General features: G+C 37.9%; 1 protein-coding gene across 5 annotated transcripts in view; it reads left to right on the forward strand.

The window, feature by feature from the left end:
• LOC140734403 (ecto-NOX disulfide-thiol exchanger 2-like) overlaps positions 1-24,971 on the forward strand; it is a 285,185-nt gene extending 260,214 nt beyond the window's left edge. For 4 of the 5 annotated variants that reach the window (XM_073058298.1, XM_073058300.1, XM_073058299.1 and 1 more), the window contains 6 exons: positions 2,612-2,796; positions 7,104-7,211; positions 8,462-8,512; positions 11,430-11,535; positions 15,413-15,498; positions 21,244-24,971. In XM_073058298.1, coding sequence (XP_072914399.1) covers positions 2,612-2,796; positions 7,104-7,211; positions 8,462-8,512; positions 11,430-11,535; positions 15,413-15,498; positions 21,244-21,381 — 674 coding nt within the window. In that variant the 3' untranslated portion in view covers positions 21,382-24,971. The remainder of the gene's footprint in view (positions 1-2,611; positions 2,797-7,103; positions 7,212-8,461; positions 8,513-11,429; positions 11,536-15,412; positions 15,499-21,243) is intronic. The other variant, XM_073058301.1, reaches the window with a different exon arrangement.
• The last annotated feature ends 707 nt before the right edge of the window (positions 24,972-25,678 follow it).

The raw sequence follows: 25,678 nt of genomic DNA on the forward strand, positions 1-25,678 counted from the left end.
TTCATACCATGCTGTGATGTAACCAGGCAGGATACTCTCTGCTGTGTATCTATAGAAGTTTGTGAAAGTTTGAGATGACATGCCAAATCTGTACAAGCTCCTTACAAAGTAGAAGCACCGCCCTGCCTTCTTCTTAATGGCACGTATGTGCTGGTCCCAGAACAGATCCTCTGAAATAACAAGGTCAAAGAATTCAAAGTTACTGACCCTCTCACCTCCAATCTGCCAGTGAGGACTGGCTCATGGTCCTCCGGTTTTTTCCTCCTATAGTCAATAATCATCTCTTTGGTTTTGCTGACATTGTTGCTTTGGCACCATTCTACCAGATTTACAATCTCCCTCCGATATGCCACTTCACCACCACCTTTGATTTGGCCAACAACCATGGTGTTGTCAGCGAACTTTACTATGGCACTGGAATTAGACTTAGCCACACAATCATAAGTATAAAGTGAGCAGACTGAGCACATAGCCCTGTACTGATGGTGATTGTGGAAGAGATTTTGTCATTTAATGTCTTTCACTAATGCACATACATTGTATTAATTTCTCCCTTCTCTGTCCCTCCAAACTCATCAACATCACTATTTTCGAGTCCAATAGTTGCTTAGGAAGTTGGTAAAGTTCGGAATTCTTCCAGAAGTAGATGAGAAGTTATCAGTGTGCTCCAGTAACTCTTTCTCAGCAGCTGTTACCTACCTTTTGCATTTCCTTTTTATATTTATGGGTTGAACTGGTTGTGTCATCACAACATCCTTGCATGAAAAAAAAATTAAACCAAGGAATTGATTTGGGACTTCAGGAAGGGGGAGTTAAGGGAACATCCACCGAGGGATCTGAAGTAGAAAGGGTGAGCAGTTTCAAGTTCCGGGTGTCACCATCTCTGAGGAAGTATCCTTGACCCAACATATTAGTGCAATTAAAGGAAGGCACAACAGTGGCTATATTTCTTTTGGAGTTTGAGGAGAATTAGTATGCCACCAAAGGCATTCATGGTTTTCTACAGATGTGCCATGGAGAGGATTCTAACCAGTTGCATCACCATCTGGTATGGAGAGTCCACCTACAGGATCGGGAAAAAACTACTGAAAGTTATAAACTCAGCCAGCTTCATCGTGGGCATTGACCTCCTCGGCATCCAGGACACCTTCAAAAGATAATCCCTCAAAAAGCAGCATGCATCATTAAGGACCCCCATCATGCAGGACATGCCCTCTTCTCATTGCTACCACCAAAGAGGAAGCACAGGTGCCTGAAAACACACACTCATCATTCCAGGAACAGCTTCTACCCCTCTGCCATCAGATTTCTGACTGGACAATGAAGCCATGAACACTACCTCAGTATTTTCCTCTATTTGCACTAATTTAAATGTTTGTATATACTTCCTATTGTGATTTATGATTTTCTATTATTATGTATTACAATATGCTACCGCCGCAAAATAACAAAGTTCACAACATATGCCAGAGATAGTAAATCTGATTTGGATACTACTGTTACGATATTAGCATTTTGTTTTTCATTTTCTTTCATTGTGTATCTTACTATTGCCTGACATTGACACAGTTGCATCCATGTAACGGTCATTTAAATTGGCATCTTTTTTTCAGCTGTGAATGCATGTGTGTGTGTTTTTACTCCTTGGAACTGATTGATTTTCTTCCCTACAACTTTTGTTTCTCTCTGAAGAAGTGTCACCAAAAGAAATGGAATGCCATTGATGATCTTTAATTTAAGGCACGTACAGTACATGTGTATTTCTGTCGTGATGAGGCATTTAGTCAAAGCAGTTTTTTGTCATGCAGTGAGTGATAAGAGGCTTTTGATGTACTAGAGCTCCAATCTGAGATCAGAATGCATTCTCATTTTACAAGGAATTATGAGGAACAAAGATGATAACTGATTTAAATGATAACCTGTCTTTTTGACAAAAAATCTGAACCTCTGTAAGTATAACACTATATTCTGTTATTGCTATTCCGTTATACTACCTTGATGTACTATATGTATATTGTGAAACAATTGGTATTATTGGCATGAAAAACAAAGTGTTTTTCTACCTTGGTGCTTGTAGCAATAATAAACCAGTTAGAAATTTTCAGTGAGCAGCATAATGACATGGCAAAGTTACTTCATATCAAACATTATTCTAGCTCTTTGACTTGTGTGTTTATGAAATGTATGGGAGCAACATCTGTACGAGAAAGATATGTGGAGCTTAAATTGACTACAGACTGGCCACTTCTGCAGTTCCATGCTGGTGGATTAATGTGACCACAGCTGCATGTTCACCTGAAATTTTGGGTGCAATGTAATGAGCGACATCAAGACAGTGCTCTGAGTAGAAATCCACAAAGTGGTCTTGGGAAGTGAATGACTTTTAGAGTGGGAATGTATTGGTTAATTTGCTTAGGCATTGTCAATGAACCATAATGAAGTTGTAGGATTTTAAATTCCACAATCTTCTGCTTTTATTTTCAGATGATTTCATATCAAGTCAAATTACATATGGATGGAAAACATGTTGAAACCAAGCTATTCTACATAAGAAATGAGATATTTTTCCTCTCACCTCATCTTAAATTTCATTCTTTTGCCATTGTTGTAGTGCTAGCATGTCAGGCTGAAGTACTTAGAGAAGAGAATGACAGCCTGCGTTGCCAGCTTGATGCCTACAGAAATGAGGTGGATTTACTAAAACTTGAGCAGGGTAAGCTCTATCATACTGAAGAAGAAACCACAAAGGACCAACAATTAAAGCTACTGCAACAAACAGTGCAAGGGATGCAGCAGGTACTCATGGCTCCTCTATTATTTTTCTTTAAAAGAAAATCATTCAAAGCAAGACAATTTATTTGTTATTTTAAGATTATCTGAAGTTTTTTTTAAACATACCTGTTCTCCACCCATTCTCATTCCTCAGGGTGGAGTAAGAACATCCTTGCATGGTAATTCTTTAGTAAAATTGTATGTATTTACTTTGTAGCAAGCTTGAGTTACAGTATACTGGGCTACTTTTCTCACGTGCCGTGCTCAATCCAGAGCATTACATCTTTCCAGCAAAATCACATGATTAGGAGACAGTCATTCTTATTTTTTAAAAACAACTGTTAACTTCAATTCTGAGCCTATGAATGAAGAGTTTTGTTTGTGTCATAAGTATTTCAGAAGCTTAATCCATTGTGAAACAGTATGTATGTAAGTGCTCTTCACTGCACAAGGTGAAAAGTGTTCATGCACCGAAGTTTTGAAGGTTCTGTGAACCGACAAATAATTGGTACAGCATGGGAACAGGCCCTTCATCCCAAATTGACTATGCTGAGTAAGATGTTTCTCCAAGTTAATCCTGTTTGCCCATATTTGGTCCATATCCTCAGAGACCTTTCCTATCTATGTGCCTTCTTTAAGGGTTGCTGTTGTGCCACCTCAGCTACCTCCTCATTTCACGCACACACCATCTGCTTGGATGTATGTATGTATGTATATGTAAAGTTTTCCCTCAAGTTCCTATTAAATCTTTCTCCCCGCCATTCAGATTGCTGCTTAGAAAAATAGAAATATAGCATCTTTAGAATGGCCAATAAGGAAAAGTATATGAATATCAATAGTGGACCTCGGCAGCTGAATTTTTGTGAATATGTCACTACTTGGAAAAATTGCAGTATACTGTCTCTAAGGCACCTTAGATACTTGTGAAGGCAACATAAAAGCAATCATGAGGGTATTTATACACAGTGGAATAGAATTCATTACCACAGACAGCATGCCAATTACCTAATAGCCTATAAAAATTGAACCTATCCTGGTGTATATTTAGTATTTTTAGTCATATTTGATTAATATTGTAAATATATTGTTTAATTAAGCATTTTTGTCCACTTAAATAATTCATTATGGGTTCTATTGTAAAAATACATGAATTGCATACGTCATGACACTGCCACTTGACATGTGCATGCCTCACTAAGGACAAAAAACAAAACTAAGACACATTCTTCTGGGCTCACGTCTTTTTCTTGCAATTAGCGTAATATTTTGGAGTTACAAAACATAATAGTGGCAACAAGAAAGTTTTAAACAACTACCTGCCTGTTGAAGATGTTCAAATAAAAAAAAATTGCAGTACCTTTTTTTCTTCACAAGAGGAAAGAAGACTGTCGAGTTTAAAAAAGGCAAATTCACTGGTTTATAAACAATGCAATAATCATTTTTTTTTTAAAAAGCAGAAATGACTGGCTACATCCGATAAACACATTTGATTCCACAAGAGGTAATTGGAATATGTGTAACTGAGTGAGTTGAGCAGTATTGTAAAGCAAATGATATAGCCAATGTACCAGTTTTGCTGAGTGCACTGGGTGGAAAAGCACAGTTTGCTCAGACCAAACCAGCCGAAATGAGCTTTGCTGCTATTGTGAAAGTAATGCAGGGACATTTAGAACCAAAGCCATTGTTGATTGCAGAATGCTTTACATTTCATAAGCGGAATCAAAAGTACAGGGAGTCCTTTTGTGGCTGAATTGAAGAGATTATCTGAGCATTGTCAGTTCAGTGATGAGCTTAATGATGCACTGGGAGATCATTTAGCTTGTGGAATCTTACAAGAAAGCATTCGAAAATGGCTCCTAACTGAAATCCAACTTCATTTAAAAGAGCAATTGGAATTAGCTGTGTCAATGGAAATAGCAGATAGAGACACAATTAAGTTGCAGTCAGGAATGAAAAGGAGTGTGAACAAAATTGCAATGAAAAAAACAGAAGCTTGCCAAGCCAAATAAATTGCGTTACCATTGTGCCAAGGATTCACACACACCAGACCAATGCAGATTGAAAAGTGAAACTTGCAGAAAATGCAATAAAGTAGGTCATGTACACAGAGTAGGCAGGCAAAACTGAATGGTCTACATAGGGAAGAGATAAAAAATAAAAAGTCAAGTTGCAGTTTCAAAAAGAGCACTAATCTGCATGCTGTTGATGAAAAATCTGATAGTGATGAGATTGGGTAGTCTTGAGATGTATAATGTGAACGGTAAATTAATTAAAATGGATTGGATACTGGCTGAGCTGTTACAGTCACCAAATGGCATTTCTAAGATACTGAACTGAAACTTGTAGATACCCAACAAAGAACTCATACTGGAGAAAAACTAACTCCTGTGGGAAGGACATTCATAACAGTGAAATCTAACAAATAACAAGCCACATTGGAGTAAAAACAGGAGGGCCAGCATTGTGGGGTCATGATTGGCTGAGACAACTATCCACCATTTACATGCCACATCCCCTGCAATAGAATCCACTGAAAGTAAACTAAAACGGTATTGGCTGATGCCACACCATTGTTCAAGGATGGCATTGAAAAACTGAAACATATCAAGGGATGGTGATTTTAAGGTCGCCATAAACCCAGTACAGGAAGTAGATCAATACCCTCTGCCCATGATAGAAGGTATCTGGAGTGAAACACTTCAGCAAAGTGGATGTAGCTGAGGCCTATCTACGGATGAGAATGGAAGAAGGGTCCAAAGTGTTTCTCACCATAAACACTCACTTTATGGTAAAGCCTTATCACTATTATCACTATAACAGGCTTATTTTTGGAGTATCACCTGCACCAGGATGTTGGCAGAAAGCTATGGACCATGTGCTGCAAGGCTGCCCAGGCACTCAGGGTCACCTCAATTACATCATTGTTACCAGTAAGGATTAAGAGGAACATCTCCAAAATCTCAAAACAGTGTTAGGGATTAGAAGATTATGGGCTCAGAGTGTGACGCAACAAGTGTGAACTCTTTAAACCAGCATCACTTACTATGGATGCCCCAAGGCCAAAAGACGTGCCGCCGTTGCAGTCCTTTTTAAGAATTTGTCAATTGCTATAACAAACCTGGCTACTGTGCTCCAAACGTTGAACGTATTGCTACAGATCAGAAAGAAATGTCAATGTCAGTGTGATGTGACTTTCCAAAAAGTAAAGCAAATGGTGATGTCAGACACTGTACTCACATATTATAATCTACATTGTCCAGTGAAGTTTGCCATGCACTATTCAGGATGCCAACACAGCCTGAAAAAAGTAACCCAGAGCTTCCAGAGCAACTTGCTGTAGTCCAATTGTCAACTCCTACAATCACCCCAGAACCGAGATTGTTTCACGGCCTCAAGTCTCACCTGCCAAGCAGAGTGACCCAGCACCCCTCTCCCATATTATCCCACAAGAGTAAGAAATCTTCCACAGTGATTAAATCTTTAGCCTGAATGGGACTATTTCAATAATATTTGAGTAATATTGTAAATATATTGTTTTATTAAGCATTCTTGTTTGCTTAAATAATTCATTACAAGCTATATTTAAAAATACGTGAATAGCATAACATCGTGATGCTACCACATGATATGTGTATGCCTTACTTAAAATAAAAGTGAAGCTAAATGTACGAGTTATCTCCCAACATGCTATTTTTCTTTTACTTACTTAGTTTTTATGTTTTGGAGTTACAACACATAACATATCCTGCTGAAGAATCCTTTTATTTTTAAAAGGTTAAAAAAATGTCCTGAGTTTTAGTTTGAACTGATTCCCATTTTCTGCGTGCATTAAACTGAACTGTCCTTGAGTCAAGCCATGCCTCACATTCATCTCCTGAATAAGCCAACATACGAATATTCCAGAGTTACAAACTGTGGTCCAACCCACTACCCTGCTCCAATAGCTTTCTGACGGTTCACTACTGAAATATTTAAAATAACAAAATTAATGAAAGAATTAATTTAATACTTGTTCAACCTAATGTAAATTAAATAATTAAAATAAGCTTTGAAAAAGGCAAAATATATCTTTCCTCATCTTTTAAATGAAGGTTAGTGAACTTATTCAAATAAACAGCGCCGTGCTGGGTGTGACAGCAGTAGCCGGTATTAAGTGGAGGGGCCAGACGTCAGCTCTGTAAAATTAGGAATCAGCCTAGTCTGAAGTGTTGAGCCCAGGAACAAAGCAAGAAATCAGACAATTGCTATTGAATTAAAATATGTGCAATGGTATTGTGAAGAATATGGTCTATTGTGAGAGTGATTCTCTTTTGTTCTTCCAACATTGACAGCAACTTTTGAATTTACGGGAAGAATGTAAAAAGAAAGAAGCTGAATTCCAAAAGGCACAGAAAGAGAAACAAAATGCAGAAATGTTATTAGAAACATTTAAAAACAAGGTGAGAGCATAGGAACTTCATTAATGAATTGCTAGTGGTTACTTTTAATGAACACAATTATTCTAAACAAATCATTTTGCTTTATGCGTGATTCAGTATGAAGCAGATATTGTTTATACCCTTTTTACTTCAGAAAGACTTTGAACCTCCACACTGGTCATTTTTGCCTCTTAAACATAGATAAGGTTATAAAGTGGACTTTATTTTACACAGTGTTTCCCTTTATTTCTCAATTGCTGACCTCGAACAGAGAAGTGTTACCCTTTTATTGTTTCTCAACTTTTTTTCTTTATCTTCTATATATGAAGAATTTAATTTCTGTGAACTAGTGAAAATTGTTTGTGTTTTCCCAGCTAAATAGAAAACTTCAAGCATTCTTTTACTGTATCTGTATCTCCCTTTGACAAAGAAACAAAATTCTTCAATAAATGTACTAAAATGAGAGAAAGCCTGTAATCATATGATACAGCAAAGAATTTATTTACATGGTTTGTTCGTAGATATGTATGTTTAATCAAGAAATACTGAAACTAGCAAAGACTAGGAATCCCTGTCTCTTGTTAAGCTATTTAAATAAAGATACTGTAAATGTCACCTTGACTTTGGCATTACAGAAAGATCAAAAATTAAAGATACTTAGTTTTTATGGTGAGTATTTATTTCCCCAAAATAAATAATTTGTGCTTCTCTGTATTAAAATACAATTACCATTACTCTGTCTATTATGATAATATGCACTCTTTAAGCATTTTGCAGTCCTTTTTTCTTCTACGCCCTTCTTCTAGATCATTGTCATTTCTTGATGGTTTTTTTCTTTCGGAACTAAAGCCCAAATTAGCCATAGTTTATTTTTCTGGGTTTTTGACTTAAAATCTGCTGTGAAGATTTCCTTTATATTAGAACAATTCAATCTTTCTGATTGTCATCCATTGTTTTACACACAAAGTAAGTTTTCAGGAAAGTATATTTATTTTAAGAAAGGAATTCCTGTCAGTTAGAGAAACATTATTTTTCCTGAAATTTCCTCAATGGAAAAAATGTACAGATAGTTAAAAATTCTATGGCATCGATCTGCTTGCAAAATTTATCTGAGTACATATTAAAAACTAAGATAATCAGTCAGTTAACTATATAGATAAGCACACAAAGAAATGTTCAGAATATGTAAATATGTACAAGAGTACTTCGCAGAAAGTGAGTAACTTCTGTTTTCACAGTATGGTAAATTAATTGATCCAATTTAAATTTAGCAGGAGAGTGCAGATGGAGATGATATGCATGAAAGTGATAATGAAGGAAATGTGAGTGAAATTTTTTCCATTTAAAAAAAATCTTCAGTTTTTAAAAATGTAAGGGTTTGCATTAATTTTTTTGCAATAATCTGCTGCATTTTAATTTTCTCTTAGTCAAAGTTAATTTGCAGATGTCAGTTGCAGATCCAGGTTTTATCCCATTTAACAGTTGTGCTTTCAGTAATGTGTTCAATTACGAATGCTAGAAATGAAACTTAAAATAGCTTGAGGATGATTAAAGGATTCAGTCAAGAAAATCGAGTTTATTGTCACAGGCACAAATATAAGTGTATACACGTATGCACAGATGCAGTGAAAAACATATTTGCGGGTACTTGGCATCATATTAACAGCATTCACAAGAAGACATAAATTAAGCACAAATAATACACAATTTTTACAAGAAATCACAATTATAACAAAAGAATAACAAAAGGTCCAACTGAATGCAGTGTGGTCATAATGTTGCTGAACTATAGCAATTAGAGTTCTGATATTTCTTTCAAGAATGGAATGGTTGAAGGGCAGTAGTTGTTCGTGAACTGGCAATGTGACGTATAAGTAAAAGCTTTAAAACAGTTTGAACTGTTATTCAGAGCAAGTACATGATGTAGTGCACAAAAAGAACCATTGATTAAATTAGTACACTAGTTAAACCAGGAAAGTAGTGTAAAAAGAACTTGCACATAAATACTCAATATTTACATGGCTAGTCAATGTCTCCATGATATTGATTATAGAGTACTCAGTAGTGAAAGCAATATTGAATATTTATGTATTTAAGTCTCTCCTATCAAGCATTTTTGTGATGCAAATTACTTGTTGCTTATCTGTCCATGCCTGTATATTATCTGGGTCTAGCTACCGGCTGTCATGAATTGCTTCATTTGCTGAGAGGTTGAAAATGGACCCACTTCAGATGTCATAATAGAAAGAAAGTTATTGCTGGAGCATCTTTAATATTTTATGTGGTATAGGATTGAGGAACCCTGTCATGCTTCTACTTAAGAGAACAAGGGTCCAACAGCTTCCTCAGTTCATTGTTTTATATTTTCAACCTGGTCTAATATATTATTGTTCCATCTTATACAAAAACAAGGTTCTCTTCAGATGTGGTTTCAATACCTAGCAGCACTATTCCCACTCTTCACCAAATTCAGTTTACCATATTCCTGGTTTTTGAACTTTCTTCAAGCTACATTAAATGCAAACACTGCTATATTGTCACTGTTATAATGTTAAAAAAAACTCATAACGATTGATAATTGGATCAAGGATAACAGAGACAATGTCTTTGTTGATCTGAAAATAACTAATTGAAGATCATGTCTGTTTGGAAGTGAGTTGTTGATAAATGTAAATAATGCATTATTATCAATATGTCTGTAGCTTCATAAAGCTACTATAACTCACAATATACAGTGACTTGTCAAATATATATCACCATAATCATTTTGAGGTCCATTACATTATTACCCTGTTACTGTTTGAATCAATGCTTCCTGTAATATAAATTGCCCTCATACGCCCGTTACACCCCAGCCAACTAAGATCAATTTATATTTGATTGGACAGAAATTTAGAAACTTAACAAATTGGTGTTCAAAATCATTTATAAAATGACTGCAAGAACTGCATAAGAGTTTCTTCTTAGAACTGAAAAATAAAGCTTCCATCATTTTTAAATGTTTTGGTTTTATTCCTTTTCCATTCCAGGTGTTTATTTAATTCACTGTTTGAAAATCCTGTGCTTTCAAAGTTTGACCCTCTTGCACAATTTATTATTAATTCTGTTTTCAAGTTATGATAAAACATCTACCTGTCCTTTCCAGAAACCTAAATGAACTTCTGATAGAGTCTAAACAATGGAGATGAGTAGTGGCATGGCTATTGGGACTAAGCAAGTGGTTTCATGCTAGTCTTATCAATTAATGCTCATGTGTATTATTGAACTTGTTTTCCCTTATTCTGAGTTTGGTTAGAGTCATAGCACGGAAACAGGCCCTTTGGCCCAACGCAACCAAGGTCCGATCTAAACTAGTCTCATTTTCCTCTGATTGGTCCATATTCCTCTAAACTTTTCCTGTTCATATACTTTTCCAAATATCTTTTAAATGTCATTATTGTACCTGCCTCAACTACTTCCTCTGGCAGTTTGTTTGGTATTACCACTCTCTGCATGAAGAAGTTGCCCTTAGATACCTTTTAAATCTTTTCCCTCTCACCCTAAATCTATACCCTCTAGCTTTTGGTTCCCTTTGTGGGTGGGGGTGGTGGTGGGGGGGGGGGGGACAGCATATGCATTCATGGTTATTTGAAGAACTTGGGACTATTTTGTTTTATTAAGTTCAGTACAACTTTAGGGGGTTTCCAGACTTCGTCTGATTAATCTGATCATTTTCAGAAGATTGGAGCTGCGTATCTATAGGGTACTTGTAACAGGATTCTCTGTTATCATAAATCAGAAGGTTGAAGGGAGACTTGATAGAGGTATTTAAAATTATGAGGGGGATAGATAGAGTTGACGTTGATAGGCTTTTTCCATTGAGAGTAGGGGAGATTCAAACAAGAGGACAAGAGTAGAGAGTTAGGGGACAAAAGTTTAGGGGTAACATAAGGGGGAATTTCTTTACTCAGAGAGTGGTAGCTGTGTGGAACGAGCTTCCAGTAGAAGTGGTAGAGGCAGGTTCAGTATTGTCATTTAAAGTAAAATTGGATAGGTATATGGACAGGAAAGGAATGGAGGGTTATGGGCTGAGTGCAGGTCGGTGGGACTAGGTGAGAGTAAGCATTCGGTACAGACTAGAAGGGCCGAGATGGCCTGTTTCCGTGCTGTAATTGTTATATGGTTATTAATGTAAAATTAGTTTGTGTTTCAGTGTGTCAGCTGAGCAATGTATCATTAAAGATGTTTCACTCCACCTAGAATAGCACAAGATGTATAATATTGGGCTCCAATCAAGAAAAAGATGGTGAGCTGGACAGGGTCATCACAGGGCCTGTCCGATCAGAGAGAGAAGCACTGCTTGTTGGTAGGAAATGTTTTCTTTTAATAAGCCTAACACAATACTTCATATATTTATACATTCATTTGTATTTATGGAACTGTATAAAAATAGTATGTTGTGATAAACATCTAGATTACCATCTTGTTTAGCAACATTTTCCCGGAGTAAAAAATACAAAAGAGGATATTGTGGTCTGTGTTTAAGAAATTTCTGCAGATTGGCCAGGTTACATATTTGGTGCTGCAGTAGCAATGATATCTTGCTAAGACGTCTCCAAAATATTATAGCATTTCATAAGTTATCTTTAATATATTGGGTGTTATTGAAGATGCACTGCAAGTTACATCTCTTAATTCTTGTCATCTGTAATATTATTGTTAAGCTATCATTTGTTTACAAAAAAAAGTTTTTCTGTCTTTTCTATTTACAAACCCCATTTCCAGAAAAGTTGGGATATTTTCCAAAATGCAATAAAAACAAAAATCTGTGATATGTTAATTCACGTGAACCTTTATTTAACTGACAAAAGTACAAAGAAAAGATTTTCAATAGTTTTACTGACCAACTTAATTGTATTTTGTAAATACACACAAATTTAGAATTTGATGGCTGCTACACACTCAACAAAAGTTGGGACAGAGGCATGTTTACCATTGTGTTACATCACCTTTCCTTTTAATAACACTTATTAATCGTTTTGGAACTGAGGATACTAATTGTAGTAGATTTGCAATTGGAAATTTTGTCCATTCTTGCTTGATATAAGATTTCAGCTGCTCAACAGTCCGTGGTCTCCGTTGTCTGATTCTCCTCTTCATGATGCGCCATACATTTTCAATAGGAGATAGATCTGGACTGGCAGCAGGCCAGTCAAGCACACGCACTCTGTGTCTACAAAGCCACGCTGTTGTAGCCCGTGCAGAAGGTGGTCTGGCATTGTCCTGCTGAAATAAACATGGACGTCCCGGGAAGAGATGTCACCTTGATGGCAACATATGTCTCTCTAAAATCCTAATATACGCCGCAGAGTCAATGGTACCTTCACATACATGCAACTCACCCATGCCGTGGGCACTGATGCACCCCATACCATCACAGATGCTGGCTTTTGCATCTTTCGCTGATAACAATCAGGTTGGTGGTTTTCATCTTTGGCACGGAGAACTCGACGCCCATTTTCCGAAAACTAGCTGAAATGTGGACTCATCTGACCACAGCACACGGTTCCACAGTCTTTCGGTCCATCTGAGATGAGCTCGGGCCCAGAGAACTTGCCGGCGTTTCTGCATAGAGTTGATATATGGCTTCCTCCTTGCGTAATACAGTTTCAAGTTGCATTTCTGGATGCAGCGACGGACTGTGTTAAGTGACAATGGTTTTCCGAAGTACTCCCGAGCCCAGGTGGCTATAATTGTCACAGTAGCATGACAGTTTCTTAGGCAGTGCCGCCTGAGGGCTCGAAGATCACGCGCATTCAACAGTGGTTTCCGACCTTGCCCTTTACACACTGAGATGTCTCTGAATTCTCTGAATCTTTTCACAATATTATGTACTGTAGATGTTGGAAGACCTAAATTCTCTGCAATCTTGCGCTGGGAAATGTTCCTGTTGAGCTGACTAACAATTCTCTCATGAGTTTTGGCACAAAGGGGTGAGCCACGACCCATCCTTGCTTGCAAAGACTGAGCCTTTGATGGATGCTACTTTTATACCCAGTCATGATACCTCACCCGCTACCAATTAGCCTGCTTAATGTGGAGTCTTCCAAATCGGTGTTACTTGAATATTCTGTGCACTTTTCAATCTTATTTTAACTCTGTCCCAACTTTTGTTGAGTGTGTTGCAGCCATCAAATTCTAAATTTGTGTATATTTACAAAATACAATTAAGTTGGTCAGTAAAACTATTGAAAATCTTTTCTTTGTACTTTTGTCAGTTAAGTAAAGGTTCACGTGAATTAACATATCACAGATTTTTGTTTTTATTGCATTTTAGAAAATATCCCAACTTTTCTGGAAATGGGGTTTGTATTTTATGACAATATGATTGGCAGATAACTTGACATAAATATTTTAACTCTATTTCAATGTAATCCCAACACATCTCCCTAAAAGTTAAAAATAGGTTTATAGCTACTATGACAATTTGTAATCATCCAACAAGCTAATGTTTAAAATAAACACTTGCTCTGCACATTGAGAGATGGATGCAGGTATTAGAGAGGGAATTTAAAAAATACATTTTGGAAGATGATCTTAATCACCCTTCTACAATTTGTCTTCAGTGTAATTTAGCCATCTACTCTCTTGAAAGAGTCAAGCTCTTTCTAATGGTATCCATGTGCAGCAGTAATCTCTGTTGTTTCATTCATATGACTGTTCTTTGTGTATGAGATCTCAAACTGAAATGTGCAAGCTCCTTTTAATGTGCTGGCCTTATTGCTTTGCCTAGATATGCCAGAACGCAATGTGATTTCTTTAATCAAATGTGTCACTTTTAGAAGATATGAAGTAATAACTTTCTGGAGTTATAGTTCTGATTCTGTATTTGCACTCTTAGCTAATGTGACTCATAAACTACTTGCATCTCTGTCACTGTCCTCACTGCAGTGTGTAACTGAACACAAACCAAAGATCCAATCTAGGACATTATCCTTCTAATTGGGTGACTAGCGTGCCATTACTACTGTGAAGCTTTTGGAAATGAGCCAGTAAACAGCCATGATCTGTTCTCTGACATGCCAATCAAACCCATATCATACCAATTTATGACAGTTCTTTTCATAAGATAGTCCATTTGATTGGGTCATGGTCTAAAAGTTTTGAATAGGGAATCTTGATTACTTCTTTCACCACAAGTAATAGATATTTTGTGTGTGATTTCTTTAATCAAATGTGTCTTATTTTTGTATTGCATTTTATAATTCATTTAATAAAGTGGCTATTGTATATTAGGTACAGGAGGGGAACCCGGTGTAGTGTTCTGCTACTTAGCTCATCCCCTTCAAGTTTCAACATGTTGTGCATTCAGAGAAGCTCTTCTGCATACCAGTGTTGTAATGTGTGGTTATTTGAATTACCTTTGGCCTTCCTGTCGGGTTGAATCAGTCTCACCATTAATTTTTGCCCACAGAACTGCTGTTCACTGGATGTTTTTTGTTTTCCGCACTATTTCCTGTAATCTCTAGAGACAACGTGTGTGTGAAAATCCCAGGAGATCTACAGTTTTTGATCTACTCAAACCAACCAGCCTGGTAGTACCAATCATTGGTCAAAGTCACTTAAATCACATTTCTTTTCCAAACTGATGTTTGGTCTGAACAGCAACTGAATCTCTTGACCATGGCTGCATGTTTTCATGCAAAATTACTGCCACATGATTGGCTGATTAGATATTTGCATTAATGAGCATGTGTACAGTTGTACCTGGTAAAGTGGCTACCGAGTATATTTGTTCTTTGAAGATTGTGAATATCAATGAATTCGTTAATATTATAAATCCGAACTGTCCTTGACAACAGCATGCTGCAGAATGTGTTTGGATCATCATGTTGATAATTAGAGTCAGCATATTCCTTTTTCTGGAAGTTCTTACTGGATTAGTTGAGCTTTTCCAGCAACCTGGCTACTTTTCACCATTTTCAGCTGCTGGTTCACTAATTACCCAGTCTACGGAATTTAGTGCAGTAAATTGTCACGATTTAAGCTTGAGCTCTGGTCACTGTTCTAGTCATAACACCTGGGCTAAATTGCAGGTATACAGTGAAGAACAAGCTTTTCTTTTAAAGTAGCACTGTTTTGTACAACCTGTGACTTGCTTCTCTGAGGAAGTATTTTTAAAAATGTCAAAATATTTGTCATTTTAACATTTCACCCTAAAAAGCATACTTTTTAAATTGCAGGTATTATTTCTACATTTCTCCATGTCCACCCTTTTGGTGCCAGTATAGACTATATATGTTCTTATCTACAGCGACTGGATGCTAAGGTAAATCAGAATTGTTACTTTTATTCTCTGATTAGTGACTTAATATTATAATGGATTCCAGTTAATTGGGCCATTGGTTAATTGGGGCAGCCACTGTTTTTGTGATAACTCCTAAAAAACAAAAACTAATCAAGAAAATGGCAGGGATTGGATTTGTATATTTGGGACTTCTGCTACTTAATTGAGGCATAAGGTTGTTGCCGAACAAGTTCTAACCAATGTCAGTCACACACACTGGTGTGGCTCTTTACTCCATGCTTAGAGCAGACAGTTTTTAACTAGCATTACTTGCATGTATTTGTGTTCAAAAAGCTGTGATTTTTGTCACTGATAGCTGGCAAGAATTAAGCAGTTAGATAATTCATAACTATTTTGCTCACTGCGGTTTCAAGCATTCATGCTTGAAGATGCCAGAAATGGCCAGAAGTGACAATGAACCAATTTCACTTCTTCAACAAATGAGGAACTATGAAGAATTAGAAGGTTTTGATAATCATCTTGAATGTTAAAATGAAAATGAAGATTTGGAAGATGCAATTGTCGATTGTGTTGTATGAAGGCAGTCAGTGCTGATTTTGTTCATTGTGTACACTGGATTAATTTCTCCATTGATAGCTATTAGGAACAAATCCACAGTTTTATAGTACTGTAACACTATTGGTAGCAATCTAATTTGTTTTGTATTTCATTTAAATACATAATTTGTTACTCAGTTTGTCTTTTTTATACCTTTTTAACTAGTTCCATAAAAATTCGGCTAATAGGGGCAGCTGCTTAAATATACTGGTCCCAATGTGTCCCTATTAACTAGAATCCACTGTATTTACAGGAAATCTCTAAAGACTGTTGGATGCAAAGATGTGGAAGTATGGTCTTGATTACTACACCATTTCAAAAAAGTAAATTCATGTCTGGTTACATTTGCATGGCACATACTACAACAGGATAGCACATGAGGGTAGAGGTGGCAGAGTGGTGCAGCTGGTAGGGCTGTTGTCTCACAGTTTCAGCATCCCTGGTTAAATTGTGACCACCAGTTACGACCTGTGTGGAGTTTACAGGTTCTCCACGTGAACATGTGGGATGTTCTGGGTGTTCCAGTTCACTCCAAAAGCCCGTAGATGTGTGAGGTTAGAAAGTTAATTGGCCATCTGAATTACCTCCAGTGTTGTGTGGGTGGTAGAGCTGATGGCAATGTAGAGAAATTTTTCCTTGAGCTGATATGGACTTAATAGGTCAAATGGCCTTTATGTATGTACAGTATATACAAATATGGAAACCATTAATCCGGCTTAACCTTAATACTTTGCCTCTGCAGAGGAGGGCTACTCTGGCAGTATTCCCAAACGCCTTTAATCTTTGGGATAAGTAAGTTGTGGTCACCTAATGGGTGAGACCCTGCCACTGAGAGTACAAGATATTGCCACATATTCAGGTAAATAAGGGAAAATTATGGAACAGGAAGGAATGTTATGCAGGATAGAAAAAGGGGCAGTGCTTCTCTTCATAGTTCACAAAATCAAAGAATAGCAGGCATAAACAGTCTTTATCAATGTCAGTCTAGTGTGGTGGGAATGGAATATCACATAATAATGAAAATGTTTATATTTGATCAATCAAAAGGAGATGGAATTCCTTTCAGGGTGCATGTGCATACTGGCAGATTGCACCTATACTTTGAAATACGCCTGGGCTTCAATGCTGTTTCTGCTCCTGACACTTCATTTTAGCCTGATAAGGCATTGAGCTAAGGAATAGCTTATCGTTATTCCCCATGGGGTTAACTAAAATGTCAGCCCCAGGGTGCTCAAAGCCTGTGCCCCCCAGCTATGTGGAGTACTTCACCATGTCTTTAACCTGAGCCTGAGTCTCCAGAGGGTTCCTGTGCTGTGGAAGATGTCCTGCCTCGTTCCTGTACCAAAGACGCCGCGCCCCAGTGGCTCCAATGACTACAGACCGGTGACATTGATCTCCCACATCATGAAGACCCTGGAGAGACTTGTTCTAGAGCAGCTCTGGCCTATGGTTAGGCCACACTTAGACCCACTCCAGTTCGCCTACCATCCCCGACTAGGAGTTGAGGATGTCATCGTCTACCTGCTGAACCGTGTCTATGCCCACCTGGACAAGCCGGCGAGCACTGTGAGGGTCGTGTTTTTTGACTTCTCCAGTGTGTTCAACACCATCCGCCCTGCTCTGCTGGGTGAGAAGCTGACAGTGATGCAGATGGATGCTTCCCTGGTGTCATGGATTATTGATTACCTGACTGGCAGACCACAGTACGTGCGCTTGCAACACTGTGTGTCAGACAGAGTGGTCAGCAGCACTGGGGCTCCACAGGGGACTGTCCTGTCTCCCTTTCTCTTCACCATATACACCTTGGACTTTAACTACTCCACAGAGTCTTCAGAAGAAGTTTTCTGATGACTCTGCCGTAGTTGGATGCATCAGCAAGGGAGATGAGGCTGAGTACAGGGCTACGGTGGGAAACTTTGTCACATGGTGTGAGCAGAATCATCTGCAGCTTAATGTGAAAAAGACTAAGGAGCTAGTGGTGGACCTGAGGAGGGCTAGGACACCGATGACCCCTGTTTCCATCCAAGGGGTCAGTGTGGCCATGGTGGGAGATTACAAATACCTGGGGATACAAATTGACAATAAACTGGACTGGTCAAAGAACACTGAGGCTGTCTACAAGAAGGGTCAGAGCCGTCTCTATTTCCTGAGGAGACTGAGGTCCTTTAACATCTACAGGATGATGCTGAGGATGTTCTACGAGTCTGTGGTGGCCAGTGCTATCATGTTTGCTGTTGTGTGCTGGGGCAGCAGGCTGAGGGTAGCAGACACCAACAGAATCAACAAACTCATTCGTAAGGCCAGTGATGTTGTGGGGGTGGAACTGGACTCTCTGACGGTGGTGTTTGAAAAGAGGATGCTGTCCCAAGTTGCATGCCATCTTGGACAATGACTCCCATCTGCTCCATAATGTACTGGCTAGGCACAGGAGTACATTCAGTCAGAGACTCATTCCACCGAGATGCAACACTGAGCGTCATAGGAAGTCATTCCTACCTGTGGCCATCAAACTTTACAACTCCTCCCTCAGAGTATCAGACACCCTGAGCCAATAGGCTGGTCCTGGACTAATTTCCACATGGCATAATCTTCTTCTTATTATTTAATTATTTATGGTTTTATATTGCTATATTTCTTCACTATCCTTGGTTGGAGCGACTGTAACAAAACACAGTTTCCCTCGGGATCAATAAAGTATGTCTATCTGTCTGTTTGTCTGTATTGAAATCTACAGCATCTGAGATTTATAAGTCGTTGTCATCGTTGTCTTCAGGGTTGGCAACCAGCTTAATGGTGTATTACCGCCACCTTCAGTTCCGGAGTGTGGATCAGACGATAGACTTACATTCTAAATCCCTTCACCCATTCTCTCTCCCTCTCCCTCTCCCCTCCCCCTCCTCCTCCCCCTCTCACACACATCCCCCCCCCCCCCCAATCTACACTTTATCCTTCCTTCTTTGGCCATCCTAGTATCCTATTCCTGCTTATCCATCATATCCTATAAAACAAACCCTGTATCCTGTAAAAAAGCTAAAAGTACCCTGACCTGGGTTCTCTCACCCATGCCCAGTAACCCTTTTAATGGGAATTCCTGCACTGCCAATTCCCTTAGATTAATTCTCATCATCTCTCTCTGTATCCCATACTTCATGCAACTCAGAATTACATGTTCTACTGACTCTTCTTCCTGATATTCCTCTCACAAACCTGTCTGGTGCTTCCCTATCATTTTCAATGTTTTGTTTAGTGCACAGTGCCCCAGCCTTAACCTAGTCCACACAGTTTCCTCTCTTCTGCATCCACTGCCTACCCTAGTACATGTAACACTCTTTTGTATTTGATGTAAACGCCTCCCTTTCCCCTCCCTGTCCCATCTTTCTTGCCACATTTGGATGATTTTTTCCCCAGATTACACACTTAGCCTCTGCTTTACTGATACTAATGTGTATTTCTCTATTTTCTTTCTTTAATGCCCTCTTTGCCAACTCATGCACTCTCTCATTCCCCTTCACCCCAACATGAGCTGGAACCCATAGATGTAAGTCTGATCTCTGGGTGTGTGTGTGTGTGGGTAGACAGGTGTGAGTATTTAGCAGTATGGTACTAAGTAACACTGTGGAGTTTCCCGTGACACTTCCCAGAATACTGGTTGTTACATAAATAAGCATTTACCACCAAAACCAACAATAGTGCTGTTGCACACTATTGGAAAAAATATTGCAGTCTTCTCATGGAGTCAAAAGTTAAGTAGCCCAAAGCATAATTATGTTTTAGCTCGCCAAAAACAGAAATAAATTCTAACCAGTAGTAGGCCTTTAGTAATTGTAACTCTCACTTAGTGTAGTGGTATGATTGAGGGGTGATATCCCCTGCCCAGTCAAACTTTAGAACTCTTGTTTAGTTGAATGCTGTGCAATGTGTCTCTTGTTTGAAATCAGTACCCCGTAATGACAAGCCATACACAGGATACTATTAAATAATTAAGAATTTATATTTGACTATGGGGTTAGTAAAGAAACAAACTATAAAATAAAAAGGCATCAAGAGTAATAATTAGACAGTTTGTGCACAGCGTTGGAGCTCACGTAATATCCTCGGCCCACCATTCGATTTTCTCCGAACTCCGCCGGGTCCCGTGCCCCCGCTCGGGGTCCGCTCCACCAGCCAACTCACAGCATCTCTTCGTGTGCATCTTCTCTGTTCATCCCCATGCCGTGTTCTCCCAAATCCCAGGCAAACAACAGCTTTCAGATACACAAGAAAGAATAACATCAATCCCAATTGGTTAGCAAATGAATACCAGTCCGGTTATCACTAATTATAACCCTGCCTCAGCAGTTAACATTACAGATAAGCCATTTTATTAGCCTTAGCAGTTAACACAAAAAAGAAACCCTTACATAAGCATTAATGATTTATTGTAGCGATGTGCTACACACAGCGCTGAAATAACGACACGCAGTCAGTAAGCCGTTTTGAGACTAGTTTATTCAAACTTCGCGTTGCTGGCATTTAATCCCTAGCGCCCACCCTCTCCAGGCAGAAATTACGTCAGAGGTGCATTACCAAAGTCTCTCCCTGCGCGCTGGCTATTTGTGAGCAGTTCGCCTGCGCAGAAAGTGGGTCGCCAAATTATGTCCTTTTTGACATGTCTTAAATTCAATTATTACTCACTGTTCATGGGTTTCAGTAATGCTAGTTGACTTGGATGAACATTGGGATTATTTGTCATGCACGTTAATGATACTCAAAGTGAAATATGAAAGAAGGATGTGGAGCTTTACTCAGGACACGGTGTGTCTACATGGAAGAGAGCAGAACTGATGTAGCTCATTTGGACAAGGAAAGGAAAGACTGGAGAGATCAAATGAACACACTACGTTGTTTAATACAAGGCACGGGCACCTTGGTCTCAAATTTATGGGGCTGTTTGCATCAGCCTCCTTTAAAACAAATCCCAGGATATGACAACTGTGACCCACTTGCCACTTATAGTTCACATCAACTCACACAGAGTGTTGGTTTGTCTGTCCTTTTGCAATAAAACATGAGGAGCAATCAGATGGTTTTAGTCGGTGACAACCCAGGCTGAGTTCAGGGTTATTTTCTTGCTGGGGCGATGATTATCCATTCACTCATTGGGCAATATTGTGTGTATTCTCCATGCAGATCTCTCCTGGTGAAATAGAAGGCCTGATGACACGACTACATCATGTGTTCCAGCAGGAAATAAGTGGAGTTGGTGCAAGTTTGGAAAAGCGATGGAAGTTTAGTGGTTTTGATGGAATCAAGACACTGCAAAACTAGTAACAAAGTGAACATTCACAAGATTACAGGACTAATGTGCACACTCTAATGCTGTTTCTCCCTTAAACAGTTACCAGATTCTTTTTTTAAAGAGTTGATTTCTGTGATATTTTTTAAAATATGAGAAATCCTCAGGCTTGTGCAATTTGAGCTGCACTTGGAAAACAAACTTTATAACAGAACTTTATTTATCATCCCTAAATACTGGGCATTTGATACTTGCACAACACAGTTTTGTTAGAAAATGGGAGATTTCAAGGCTAAAATGTAGCATAAGTCAAGTTATAGTCATGGGACATAAAATAGAAAAGCCACAACTTAAGCCATGAAGAAAATGCTGGCATTCTTTTCCTAGGCTTGTGTACCCTCCCCCATTAGTTAGATTTTTGTGCCTCGCCTCTCCGTCTCAATATTAGAATACATATCCAGTTGCTTTTAATTTTTGTAAAGTAAAAAAAATGTTTTCCATCAAATTGCTAACATATTTGCAGCTGCTTGTATTGGTCCAATTGCTCCTATCTTGAAATACTGGTAGGAGTCAAAAATAAAAACAGATATTGTGTCCATCCATCAATCACCCCACTATTACAAGCCAGAAGTTGTTGCGAAGAAGCTACTGGTTTATTTATTTTGTGCCATGACTTAATTCCAGTGTGTTAAATATCTGCAGACTTCTTCACAATTCCCACCTTTTCATCTCATTTCTGCCAGTGATTTTCATGGACACTGGCAATTCCCTGGTATCTGCACTTCATTGGAAATTCTTCATCTGAAATTGTACTAGACTATTTGAGTGTATGATGGTGTCACCATTATATTTAATTTTGGCTTTATATTACATCCACAAAACTGCACAATCATATTGGGATTGTTGCAAGTGTGGACTTGGCAAATACTTATGCTTTTTCATCTGGATACTGGGGAGCGGAAAGCAGCTATTGCTGGCCCAGCTGAGATCAGCTAATTCAGTGCAGATTACTAAACTTGGAGCACGCTTGCTGTGTTCAGTTGCGTATCAGAGAGCATTATTTAAACTTCTATAAATCCATCTACAGCTGCATAGCAACTTCAGATAAATTTACTGAAGCAACGGAGTGAACAACAATTTCACATTGCTTTTCCATTGAGGTAGGTTAGTTTCAGACAGATTAAAATTTTCTAACATGATAGCGTAAGAAGATTTTCTGCTTTGATCCTCTATGATAGTAAGAGAGCACAGGTTTGCACTTCTCTGTAACTGAGTGCAGTCCATCGTATGCGAATGTATCTATAAAATTAGTGAATGCCTTTTGCCCTCACATCAGTTGTTGATATTGATCTACTGTGAGGGAAGGTGTTTTCAATGGACTGAGCTAAATGGAATAAAATATAGTTACTACCCTGCTCCTTTACATGGAGGGGTTTAAAAACAGATTAATGTTTGCTAACCATACATTATAGATAATATGAAACATAACGTGAAAAGAATGCGCTGTTCTCCATGCTTGTGTTAAAAGTGCAGCAGTATATGCTGGAACATACGTTTGAAAAAGGTGAAATATGACTATTGTGGATGTAAATTCAGATCTGAAGTACTGTATCTTACAGAAAACATAATATATAGTGAAAGAAGTTGTTTACATTACAAATCTGTGACAAAAAATACCTATTATAATTTCTTTGTATATCTGGAATTGATTTAGCAGTACATTTTGGACATTATCTCTAGTTTGTACAAGCTAAGCTGCACTGTGTTGATAAAAGTTGTTTTTTTAGAGAAATTAATTTTTACTGGGCTTTAATACTTGAGTATACTTGGTCTCTGTGTTTCTAAAAGTGAAAAAACATGGGCAGCAAACTATGATAATTATAGAAATTATAATGAGAATTCATTCTGATATATATACATATATATATATATATATATATCCATCCCAATGCTATCAGAGTATGGATTCAAACAAACCTGATAACGCTCAGTGCTTTGTTAGTTTTCTAAATGTCTTTTTAATTTAGTACAAAGTGGGCACTGTATTGAACCATTTACTAACAAGTGTTAGTTTGTATGGCATATTATCTTCCAGGTAATGGTGAATTGCCAAAATTATTTCATGTGCAATAGCTCATAATACTCCATATTATCTGTAATTTAACTTAATCCAGTGAGATTTTCTATTTATTTTTTAAATTATTTTAAAACAGCCCACACCTTTGTAAACTACTGGAGTGGTTATTATTTGTGTATTACCCAGATCTGCATACTGAAAATGGAGTACCTTAACAAAGTTTAAGTTGACAGATAAATGTTTCTTCATAATTAAAAAGAATAAGATCTGATGCTTAATTATAAATGTTAAAAATAATTCCAAATTCAATGCTGATGTGTGTTACGTCAATTAATCGCTGCTCCTGTCATGGACGAGTGAACCCTGCTTTGATGACTGTGGGCTTGAGGGGATAAAATCAGCCCACTCCTAATTGCTGCCAAGTTACTTCTGCTATTTGCTGGGGATTACACAGAATTCAATGAAAACTACAGTGCAGAAAAGGCTTTTCTTTCCAGTGATGTTTACATTTCAGAATAGACTTCTGCCTTTCCAATTTCTATTACCACCATACCACATTTTTCTCTTCTCCCTCAGGCATACATGATTCTCCTTAAAGGTCAACCATTTATAAATGCAGGTACTAGCCTTCAAATACATCCTAATATTTGCTCTCATTTTTTCACCAATATTTATTTCTCAATCAACACGATACACATGTCACACATTTTATCACCTATTTTGCCCTTGCCATAAACATATTAACTGCTAGATTGCATTTGTTTAGCAATGATTATACTTCAAAAGTCCTTCATTGCAGGAATGTGTTTTAGGATGTCTTGAGGGCACAGTGGTGCTATGTGATTCTACTTGTTTGGATCAAACCCAGCTGGCTTTTGATATATTTTGAAAATAATTGAAACAGTCAAATCTAACATAAATTCATTGACTCGTGTCTTTTGAAGAATTCCTGCTTTGATAAAACACCAGAGAGCAGCCAGTGGAATCAAATCTTGGCAGGACACATCATCTTCAAAAAAAAAGATACAATTGGAAAGAATATTTTATTAATAACCACTAAACTCAATAACATCCTATTTTCCTATTGATGTCCATTTTGTTCATTGCTGTGAGTCAAATTTATAAAATTATCCTGTTTCCTATGAGCTTTGCATTTATCTAAGTTTACAGAAAAATGCTGAATTATACATAAGCAGTTTTCTAAAAGCCAAATTTACAGATTCTTCATGATTGTGTCAGAATGGTTATTTGCTGGAGAGCTCAAAATGTGTTTTAAGGACAGCTCACTAAGGTAAAATGAATAAAATTATCACTAATGCCCAAGGACTGAAAACCATCCTGACTAAGTGGGATACTTTGGTTATCTTGTATCCTTTCTTTCTAGGAGATTCTGCAATGAAATTTCAAGTGAGGAGAATGTCTTTTTCCCCTATATGTTCTATCATTTTGCAATTTGTCTTGGCAATGAGCAAGTTGTATTTAATCCTGTTTTCTGATCTATTAGAAGAGTTTTGAAGTTTTATATAAAGAAAGCTTTAAATAGCTGACATTTGTTTTGCATTTGATTAAAAGATGAATTCCTCACTATGTTTTCTACTTCAGAAATCCTGTCATAATAGGGTCTATTAAATACAAGAGATCCTGCAAATGTTGAGCAACACACACACAATATTAGAAGAACTCAGAATATGGTTTGAGGTGTGTCTATTTTAATGCAAGGAGTATTGTGAACAAAGCAGATGAGCTTAGAGCGTGGATCAGTACTTGAAGTTATGATGTTGTGGCCATTACATAGATTTGGATGGTTTAGGAGCAGGAATGGTTACTTTGAGTGCCAGGCTTTAGATGTTTCAGAAAGGGCAGGGAGGGAGGCAAAAGAGGTGGGGGTGTGGCACTGTTGATCAGAGTTAGTGTCACGGCTGCAGAAAAGGAGGAAAACATGGAGGGATTGTCTACGGAGTCTCTGTGAGTGGAAAGTAGGAAAAGGAAGGGGTCAATAACTCTACTGGGTGTTTTTTATAGACCACCCAAGAGTAACAGGGACATTGAGGAGCTGATAGGGAGACAGATTCTGGAAAGGAGTAATAATAAGAGTTGTCGTGATGGGAGATTTTAATTTTCCCAATATTGATTGGCATCTTCCTAGAGCAAGGGGTTTAGATGGGGTGAAGTTTGTTAGGTGTGTTAAGGAAGGTTTCTTGACACAATACGTAGATAAGCTTACAAGAAGAGACACTGTACTTGATCTGGTA

This window comes from Hemitrygon akajei, chromosome 10 (assembly GCF_048418815.1).
Source record: "Hemitrygon akajei chromosome 10, sHemAka1.3, whole genome shotgun sequence".
Classification (NCBI taxonomy): Eukaryota; Metazoa; Chordata; class Chondrichthyes; order Myliobatiformes; family Dasyatidae; genus Hemitrygon; species Hemitrygon akajei.